Genomic DNA, 11,021 nt, shown 5'->3' on the forward strand with positions numbered 1-11,021 from the left:
AAAAAGAGTCTTAGCTCAGTCAAGGCTCTCTGCCCCACAAAGACTGCATGTATTTTATACCCCACTCCCATGATAGAGTTGCCACCTTCAAGCATACATGTCAGCACCACAGCATGGCTAGGAATTTAAGAATAGAAAGGTGTTTATTCTTGGACTTAATAGACTAAAAACTAAGGGTAACAGATTTGGAAGAGGGGACATGAGCACCAGCTTCCTATGGCAAGGATGGAGCAATGCCCAATGCACAGCTTTCGTACAGAATTCGTTCTTGAAAATATAAACAATCATTTTTTGCAAGGATGTACCAGACACACTCCATAACTCTAAGCAAGCCTCAAGCATTAAATCCCACAAAAGAAATGTATATACATTTACATGTCCCTCTGGGACCCCTCAGTACTATATTTTTCAAAATTATTTTGTACTGTTTGACCATATTTTCTATGGTAGGCAACCACACTCAGTTAGGTGCAGTTTTTCCCCCTACCAAATGAAGAAAAAAGAAACCACAAAAATATAGCACAGAAGAAAAGGATGCAGAATCTGCTTTAATTCCATCTTGCAGGCCAGATTTATACCTAACAGAGTATTTAAAAATAACAAATATATCAAAAGCACATAAAAAAACTGTTTTGTTCGATGAGTTAGGCACTTTCCTAAAAGCTTAGTCATCATCTACGTTTTTTGTAGCTAAATTCCCTGACTTCTGGAACTCAACCGCATTTCAGAAAATTTTTCTCCAAACTGATAAAAAATGGCATAAAACGTCATTGTGTTTTGTCATGACCAACAATAGGAACTTGTGCAATTCTAGTAGGATAAGAGCTGGTCCATAAGATGGGCCTTTTCATGATGAAAAGTCATTATGATAATAGGTGTACTACAGTCTGCGCAGTAAAGAAAAAACTTTCAAGGAAGGCTGAAAAAAGCTGTGTTAAATTGAAGTCAAAAATACATATATACACAGAACAGAAGGACACAGATCTAACCGGAAAGATAAATTTAAAACAAACTGAAAGCTAAATTCTTTAGCTTTACAGTAGAAGGACTGCAGTAACTACTTGGAAGCCCAGCTTATTCTCCAAAGGACTTTGATGCTCTCAGAGGCTTGGTTATCATCTAGTCACAAGCTTTAAACATGCATATGTAAACATGCACATTTCTGTGCATGCAGAGTTACAGTGTCTGCCTCATGTAGCAGCAAAGCCCACATATATTTCCACTGCATTGCGGCCACATATACTGCTAAAGAAATGCTGCATTTCTTCAATGCATTTGTTTGTACACCATGAGGAGCTCCTTCACAGATGCTGCACTCAAAAAGGACCCCATGAACAAGCACTTCTCGTATACCAGCAAATGCAGAATCAAAAGAAGGAGCGTCCCTGGTGATCAGATTTTTGTCCTTCATATGTTAACTTGCCCCTGAAATGTTTGTAAAAAATAATAATTAAAGAAAAAAAAACAAAGAACACCAAAAGCAAAACAGTTTAAGGACTCAGGTGTTTTAAAAGCATGGCAGAGCACTTGAAAGCACTCCTGAAAGCATAAAGTCTTTCCAAGTAACAAGCACATACACACAAAAAAACCCCAAACCAGCCAAACAAGAAGCATCCTATTTTAAACTTATTAAAATGAACAGTTTCAAGTTTCTAAATAAAATAGCACAAACCAAAAATTAAAACCAAACAGACAATCTGTCCAGTCAGAACTTCAGGTTTCAGCTTTCAGTATTCAGCTGTATGGTTAAACCAACATACTACAGAAGACTTATTTTAAGTCTCTTTTAAAATATTTTTAAATGTTCATCTTACTAAAGGTAAAACTTCAACCAATGTGTTCAAAGTGTATCTCAAGAGTACTACATAAAAGATAATGGAAATGTAACTCAACACCACTACATTTCAAAAAAAAAAAAAAAGCTAACTCCTTTCCTAGGTTCATTTTAAGACTAAATCATACATAAAACAGCATTCAAGAAACCTGTATCAGCTACCAGGCTGCTTATCCTCCTCCAGAATTTCCTAAAATTATACCTCTAGTTCAAGATGTTCTTTATTTTCGAAAGTATATGAGTGCTTTAAAAGGTTTCTTACAGGCATGCCAAAAATCTTTGCTTAGAGTAGTACCCAGAAGCTAAAAATATTGCAGCAAGGGTGGAACTACACATTTATTTGCTCCCCAGCTCCAAATACGTACTAAAAAGTGACCAACCTGGCACTCATCTTGAGCTTTAATCAGTACCCAGCATTGGCCTGATGGAATAAACTCCTCAAAGCTGGCACTTCTTGCTACAATTTTAATACATGAGGTACTTCAAGTATTTTGTGTTTTTCCATGCAATGAAGTAACTAAATAAAAACATATTGCAGAGAATATGGTACAGCAGCATATGCTGATGATGAGTTAATGTATGCCTTCTCACATAAGAACTGAAAAGAGCTGGCAAGCGCTTTGGTAATGAGAACCATAAAATAAAGCAAGAAGACTTCAAATGATCCAGCTACATTTTATGCCTAGTTGTCCCTGAAGAAAACTCCAAAGAAAAATACAAACTGGAAGAGTAGCTAGAAAGCTTATTCTTCTAAAAAAAAAGACATATCCTACTGCAGTATTCCAGTAGGTTTCAAGAGTACATTTAATAAGTTTTTATTTCAAATAATTTTTGTAACTCCCTCAGTTTACAACTTCCAGCCTCTCTCTTTTGTGAGCATTTTCTATTTAAGTAGAAATATGTCTTTTGATCTCAAAAGATGTGAAGCTGGAAAGTCAAAGTCAGGAAAAAGTTCTCTGTGAAATTTTTCTGAGTTGGGTTGAGAAGAGATACAAAGAATATTCCAGAACAAGTAACAAAACCCATCTACACTGGGGGTCAGGAGGGAGCAGGAGGAAACAAATTGTGGACTGTCTGTGTCTGAGAAAACTAAACGCACTTTCAGTAACTCTCTACTATTCCATTTCAACTAACATTAATCTTCAGAAAGGCTATAGTAGGACAGTTTAACAAAACTATTAGCCAAAGCATGATGAATTACCACAGATCTGTACATATAAAATACAGTTAATTTTAGAACTTGTAGGAAAGAGAAACCTTTGAAAGCATAGGTTATTCTGGAAATATCTATAGAAACAAATGCTTCCTGTGTGATTAGGTTTACTTGATTTTAAGATAAAGTAGAAAACTTTCAGAAAAAAAAAGCAAGCATAAGTGTTTCATCTTGCTTTGCTTCACAAATTCACTTAAAGTTGGCACTAATGCAGTTATTCACCTGTTACTCTCTTTCTAAAAATCAAGCTTATTCCTTGTACAGTAATAGGGCACTGTAAAGCCTGATGATCGGATGAGTTTAAATGAGATATGCCTACAACAGTTGTGCCACGATTGCAACAGCTCATGACAAACACTCTTTTAAGCACTTGAACACCTAGACTTCTGCAGTAGACATCTGTGGAAGTACCACCTAGATATATACAATATCACAAAAGTCTTGAGAAAATACTTCCAACAAAATTACAGCAAACTTGAGGGAGAAAATCCAACATGGTTAGCTCTAAACATACAGAGACACTGAGACATGGGTCAGGATACCCATATGCAGAACTAAATACACATTTCTAATAGTTTAGGAACTTTTTTTCTTCTTGTCTGTGGGATCCTTTAGTAAGTCAAACAAGAACTTACTCTTAGAGGAAAAACCTTTAAATACTTGCTTTAAGAATATTCAAACATTTGCAACTGACTCAAAAACAGTTAGCTAGCCACTCAGTCCTCCAAACAAAGGGCTGCTGTTAGATAAAAACACATTGGAAGGAAGGTGTAGCCATGCATTCTTCATACCAGGGACATGAAAATATGTCCCAGAGTCTTTCAGCAACTTGGTAACTCAGCACCAAGTGTCACAATTACACAGCTGTAAAACTCCAAAATGGCACAAATAATATTTTCTCTTGGGCAGGGCAGCAAACACAGAACACTAAACCTGAAACCAAGACAGGAATGTAAGAGACCTTAGCATTCAACCAGGTGAGAAATGGCCCTCCTAACTCTTGGTTCCATGTATCAGATGCCCTCATACAGTGGACCACAGCCATAGGTTTGTGCATTCTTCTGCACATCTCCATGGCAGTTATGGGAATGCTATCCACCACAATAAGGATGCCAGAAAAGATATCTCCAGCTCTTGCTGTTGTGCTGAGCCACATGAGGAAACATACAAGTACCAGGAATGACTCTGCTTTCTTACCATGATTTTCCTCAACTTCCCAGCCAAGCTGATCACGACAGGATCAAGAAGAGCTTAGAAGACAAGGAATCCCCAGGCTTCATGAAGACAAGGGAGGCAGGGCCCTCAGGCCCTCCCCAGATTACCCATATAAAAGAGCAAATGAATGACAGGACGTTATGTAGAAAGACATAGGAAAAAAAAAAGCAGGAAATCTGCACAGCACAGTCAGGGCTGGCAGCTCAAGTGAGGACCAGGCAGAGGCACACAGAGCAAGAGTAATAACCCAACTTGGCACCATGGTTAAAGCAACAGGATATGCATTTAAGGATTTACAGTTATTTGTGTCATGGACACACAGAAACACTATACTACAATAGTATGATTTTTTTAAATGGATGAGAATCACATAAAGAAATTTGATATGTACAGTTAACATCAGTAATCAGGTAGATATTGGTAACAGAGTTAAGGCAGCACACAAGCAATCCTGTATCAGAAAATGTCCCTTTATGCAAGAAGTTCTAAGGCGTCTGGGGTCATCTGATTTCTCTTCATATACACTTAGAGACCCCTACTGCAAGGGTCCACTGTTCTATGCATTCTTATCCTAGGATCACTGATGTTTTCTTAAAGCACTGGCTGCATTTATGTAACTACCTAATGTCACTGTCTGAATTCAACAGCTTAACTGGGGGTAGAGCACTGCTGCTTCACGACTGATCATTTCAGTACCCAAAATGAGCAAAATACCATCCTATCACCAAAGGCACCCATGCCTCTAATGCTTCTGTTTGGCGCAGGGTTGAACTCAAAGCTTAGTACTGATCTTCACCAGAGAGATAAAGCCTCAAATGACAGATTAAAATACAACAGGAAGGAAGTCTTAAACTAAAACAGAAAATATAAAGTATTTTTGGAAGAAGAGACATAAAATGGTTTACACAGTTCTAGTGCCACCAGAGACAGTCAAAATACCAATACACTGTAAAGGAAAAGTTTCTGAGTACACAGCTTGATCCAAAGAGGCATTTTCCCATGACATTTACTGCAATATTTACTGTAACTACTGGGAATCAACAACAAATAGGATAATAGAGATAAAAGAATGTTGCAGTAATGAGACTGTATTCTATGGTTGTCCTTGAACTTAGGAAATAAAGGAGAAAAAAACAATGGGAAAAACAGATACATCATTTATGAGGACTACTTGTATGTACAAAGTATCATATTTTCTTTCAACATCAACTCACACAATACCAAAGGAACACTACTGTATGGGATGCTTTGGAGGAATGTAGTTTCTAACTCCAAAGTGAACATAGCAAGATAATCCTTATGAGTCTCTCCTACCTTAAGATACTATATGATTTTCATCCACAGAAAGGGAGAAAAGGCTACAAAAAGAAAAGCTTTGCAAGCATTTGAATATATGTTACAAATACATCAATGAATTGTCTTTAGACAATTTTTATGCTGCATTTGACATTTTTTATTTTCTAAAAAAACATATTCTCTGATAGTATTTACACCCTGACAAAGGCTTCTCCAATTGTTATAGCCGCTTATCTCGCTACACAGCATTTCTTTTAGTCATTTTATGGAACTACACTATTTGATCTGTTCAAATCTCAGGTTATAAATTACAAAATGGTCTTTTGAAACCCAAAATATATTTTTTAAAGGCAGGGAGGGGGGGAATGAAAGGGGGAAGGGAAGACAGATAAAGCAATCAGACTTTTATTTCAAATCGTCCTCTATACTCAAATCGCTCTTAAACAGCAAAACAAGGAAGTACACAGCATCGTAGCTTTTTAGCTATTTTTTTGTTTTAAAATAATAGAAAACATATGACTCACTAAAATCAAGCTAATTTCTTCATTCCTTTAAAATAAAAACATTTGAAAGCTTCAAAATTAGTGGAAGAGAGTGACTAGCTTGAAATATAGATTCTGAAAACAAATCAAAATGCCTGATTTGGGGAAGTAGAAGATGCTAGGAACTTACAAAAATGAACAGACCTTTTACAGAGATACTGTGGACAAATTTGTCAGGTTTATTATACCTCAATCATTACAGCATCATCAAAACTGAGGGGAAATTAAAACATAATTGAAAAAATATACCAGAACAAGGGTGAATCTTCTGTAGAAAGAAAATGATCCATCCAAAATACACTTCTAGCAGATACCTTCTCATGAAGCAAGGAAATGGACTAGATTTAGGCTACAGTTCAGCTGTTGCTTTCAGACAATTTGAATCTAAGCTGCTGTCAAGGTAGCAGTTCAACACTTTGCTAGTCCTTTATTCCTGTCTACAACCAACTCTTTTTCTCCTGATGCTCATGCTCAGCAAAATGGATTCTCCCCTGTTCCAGCCCACCAAAGGGCTGCCCAAGTCCAGCAGAACAGGACAGCAACCAAAAACAGACGCTAACTCAAGTGTCCTCCTCTTTCTTGTCCTCTATTTTTCACAAGGATCCTAAAACCACTGTCATTAGATTCCCTCTCTCAGCAATCTAGTGACTAATTCTTTATTTAGAGTGTAGGAGCCCCATCAGCAGACACAGAGAGAAGCTCATCACCTCAGTCGTGAGTCACTTGGTACGTGGGAGTCCCAATCTTTAGACCTGGCTTCAAATCTGGCAGAATTAGAATTTAACTCTAGAAAGCTGAAAACATAAGAGTGGCTCACTGCAGGCCCCAAATATCTTCTTTTTAAATTCATTCTTATAACAAAAAGTAAAATTAAAAAAAAATTGTTACCCTCTTCTTGTCAGCAAGCATATTATACATATAAGCTACCATATGCTTCTGGCTAGCTCTAAGTAGCAGCAGAACAAACTCTGACAGGCAGCCAGTCAACTACAGCAGCTAAGCTACCCAGCAAAGATCAAGCATTTCAGGTTTTCTCAGCAACTCTTTGACTTTCTTATCCAGTTCTAATAAAAGAAATCTAGTAAAAAATGAGGCAACAGTAATTCAACTCTTCTCGAGCTAAAAAGCTCCCATTAATTTTAATGTAACTGTTTCCAGCTTATATTGGTCTTCACAAATACATATAAAATACAAATTATTTATCTTACTAAAATCAACTAAGTTCATAATAATCTTGCAGCTCAACAGGACTCAGTTTATTACTTACATAGAACAAGAGGACAAAAGTGCAACTGGCTATACAGGAAGTCCTGGCCCCAATCTTAGATTTTGTGCACATGTATCTGAAGGAATATTCCCCTTCTAGCACACAGAGAGCATTTCCGATCTAATACAGGAATTAAAAAGCACACAGAAACAGTTTCAGTGCCCCAGGGAAAAATATCACTCTTTTTACCAAATAATCTAGCAATCTGCAACACACAGATCTACTCAGGTGGAGTATCATACTGTTGTACAGCACAAACTATGCCAAAGCACAAATGCAGCTTCTCTTTCCAGGCACCTCATTTCACTCCTTCCCGTCTAAATAGGTTTAATGCTGGGATAACATTCTAAGCAGCTTTGTCTTAATCATCTGCATTTTCTCAAGCAGCTTCTGCACTGGCAACAAAGATTCTTCAGAATCAGACAGAAACACTGGTCAGAAAGCAGAAGGGACTATTGCAATGCCCGACACATTTTTTCTTTTATTTTCTATTACATAGACCTAGGTCCTTCAAGAGCAACTGACAACCAAGACTGGTGTCACTCTGTTCCAGATCTCATATAAGCATGAATTTTGTCCAAAAAGTTTGTTTTCAGATCTCAATCCTACTATGAAAAGCTGAGCTTCTGGGCAGTCATATAAACCAGTCTCCAAAACTGTATTTTTTTTGTTCCATCCCCCTTAAGGTCAGTGCTTGGAGGCAACATTTCCTGGCATTCAACATCAAAATAAACTATAACCATGGTGAAAATATTATCAGCTTTCTTCCACAGATTTCTCCCCAAGTCAAGCCATAAAAACGAAACCAAAACCCCTTCCGTGATACAACCGTCAAGGCAGAATCTTAATGCTGCCACCTGATACAGATCTGCAAGCACCACATGCCCATAAGGGCTGGAAAATAGCTTTGTACAGACACAGCCCAAGCACATCAGAGTGTAGGATTAGGCTGCAGATGTACCATGCAATTTGGATGTCTGATCAGGAACCACCAGTCCTATACAGTTCTACATGGATTTCCATCAACACCATAAATGCCTTCCCTTCTCTGCCAGAGCAGAGTATATTGTTTCCCAGTATATTATTTATATAACAGGTATATTATTTCACAGTTGCATTTACAACACATAATGAAATAGGCTCGAAAAGCATCTTTCTATTTTGAAGTAGATTTGCCCCTCTAAGATTTCTACCTAATTAGTACCAAGCATGCCACATTTTCTTTTGTTCACTTGTTTACATACACTGTACACTGTACATACACTACCAAAAACATTTATAAATGGTCACCTTTTCCTGGGCCATTCAGAAAAATGCTATTACACTTTTTTTTTTCTGACTTTTGGACACTAAATACCACATAGCCTCTTTCTGTGGCCCATTTAAATGGATTTTTCCTGATTAATGAGGGAGTGCCACAAGAGCAAGCACATATTAATATTAAATAACTGGTCAAAATAGGTGAAATAATATTTATCATATTAGGTTTCACCCTTTACCCTTTCTTGTAGTTGTACGCTCAGCCTACTTTTATCTATAAAGACAGCCTTGCAAATAAGCATAATTCTAGAGAAACCAGCATGAATTTTAATTACGGAATTGCAGATAACTTTTTGGGTACTGCAACAGACCCTCGTCATGGTAGAAAATGCTGCTGGTGAATCAAGTAATTTGTTCCTAAAATTACTTTGGCATAGGAAAATTTATTACACTGCATGTATTCTTAATCCATTTTAACACTGTTCTATGCTAAGAAAACCACTATTAAAGTTGTATCATAGAAAGGCAGTGTAACAAATTTCACTTTTGTACAAGAAAAAAAAAGACAAAGCCAGCCAAACAACACCTATTTCTGCTTTTGTAAATAACAAACTTGAGTAAGATACATCTGAGTAATTAAGAAAATACAGACCATTCTTCAAATGCTACAATCTATTTTAAGAGACTGAGATGCAGAGCAAACGGATATGCTTCATGCTTATTTAAACTTGAAAAGATCTGCTTAAAACAATCTGTCCTGAACAGTATATATATCAAATGCAACAGCTTCCTGTCAAGGATTGTTTTGAAACCCTCTAGGTAATGCTCTTGCAACTTACAGCATAGCGACACTTACAACATGGCTGCAGTAAATTGTCACCAATGAAAACTGTAACACACAAGTAGAAATAAATATGATGACAGCAATATGCCGTGAAAGTTTTCCTCTCTTTTTTTCCTTACAGTCTGCAGTTCACATCCTGATGCAAGCACTGAAAAATAATTATGGTGGAAAGAGATTGCAGATACAGCTACCTACCTTGCAAGATGAAAAACTCTGTAAACAAATAGGACAATGCAATTTATACTGTCACTTACCTCATAGGACCAAACGCACTGAGTTCCTCCAAACCTCCGGACACACCTGCCCACTTCCACATCCTCATGAGTGGTGTACATTTCTCGAAGGCATTCACCGATATGTGGCACCATCCTCCGGAGAACTTCCCGGCTGAAGATCATTCCTGGCCCTCCCATGCAGAAATTTTCTCCAGGCTCCAGCCCAAGTTTTCCGAGTTCTTCAATATTACCCAGACCAGTCTGCCCCAAATACAGAGGTTTACTGCTGTTCAGTGAGCGAAGAAACTCCTCCAATTTTTCACCTGAATAAAAAAAGACAAGATTTACTGTTATTTGTCTGACTACTCTGCCAGCCATCTCTTTTCCCGTACTTCAAAGTTTTATAAAAATGTAACAGGTATCTGAGTCAGAGGAAACGGCTTCCAAAGCAATATCCCAGACCTCACAGAAAACATCCTTGGACAAGTTAACAGGTTTTTTTAAAATTAACATTACAATGACATTTTCCTTCCAGCCACAAGCTGGAATATGGTCAGAACTTAATTTTTGACAGTGAACTTGTTCTGTTCAAACAAGCAGATGGAAAGCACTTGCTAGCACAGAAGTCCCTAAAGTTGGACAATTTGGACACTATAGTTCCAGGCTGGGGAGGAAAGGGAGTGGATGGGAAATACCAGGTAAGATTTAATAGATTAATTTTAGAAAATACCAGAGTCAATATAAATTAATTAAGAAAAAACAGGTTTGATTACGGACTAATTCTTGGAAAGAAAGTAAAACTCTTGCTAGTTTCAAATAGTTCCAGTGCTACAATGTTTATCATCACTTAGCTATTTATTTTAGGAAACTTTAATATGCATTTGAAATTTAAAGTTTCTGGATAGGTTTAATTTGGTTCCATGTAATCAGTTAAAGGCAGGTTCAGTACACCACCGAAATGAGCTCAAACAAAACACAACTTTAGCCTGCAACTGAACGTATATACATATATACATCTAAGTCTGCAAATATTTGACAGGTGAATGACAGCTGATGAGCAGGAAGCCTATTAAACGATTCAAAATTAAGCGACAAACAGGGAAGGGTACAGCCACCACCAATGAACTTAAAACAGTGTAAGCAACCAATCTCACCACCTGGGCTTATGCTTTCAACTTCACCTTCCCTTTCCTAAGCGCGGGACACGGCACAAACAATGCTAGCCTCAAGCGCAGACCAAAAGGAAGAAGGCTGCGGAACATCACGTCCTAACGGTGCTGTGAAACTCGCACGGGAGCAGGGCTGATGCTTCCCGGAGCCGCTAGCTGCACTGAA

At 37.5% G+C, this 11,021-nt stretch overlaps 1 protein-coding gene across 1 annotated transcript in view; it reads right to left on the reverse strand.

Moving 5' to 3' along the window:
• The window catches only part of CHSY3 (chondroitin sulfate synthase 3), a 154,088-nt gene that overhangs the window by 127,198 nt on the left and 15,869 nt on the right, over positions 1 to 11,021 (reverse strand). The window contains exon 2 of the mRNA XM_005423578.2: positions 9,726 to 10,009. Coding sequence (XP_005423635.2) covers positions 9,726 to 10,009 — 284 coding nt within the window. The remainder of the gene's footprint in view (positions 1 to 9,725; positions 10,010 to 11,021) is intronic.

This window comes from Geospiza fortis, unplaced genomic scaffold, assembly GCF_000277835.1.
Source record: "Geospiza fortis unplaced genomic scaffold, GeoFor_1.0 scaffold167, whole genome shotgun sequence".
NCBI lineage: Eukaryota > Metazoa > Chordata > Aves > Passeriformes > Thraupidae > Geospiza > Geospiza fortis.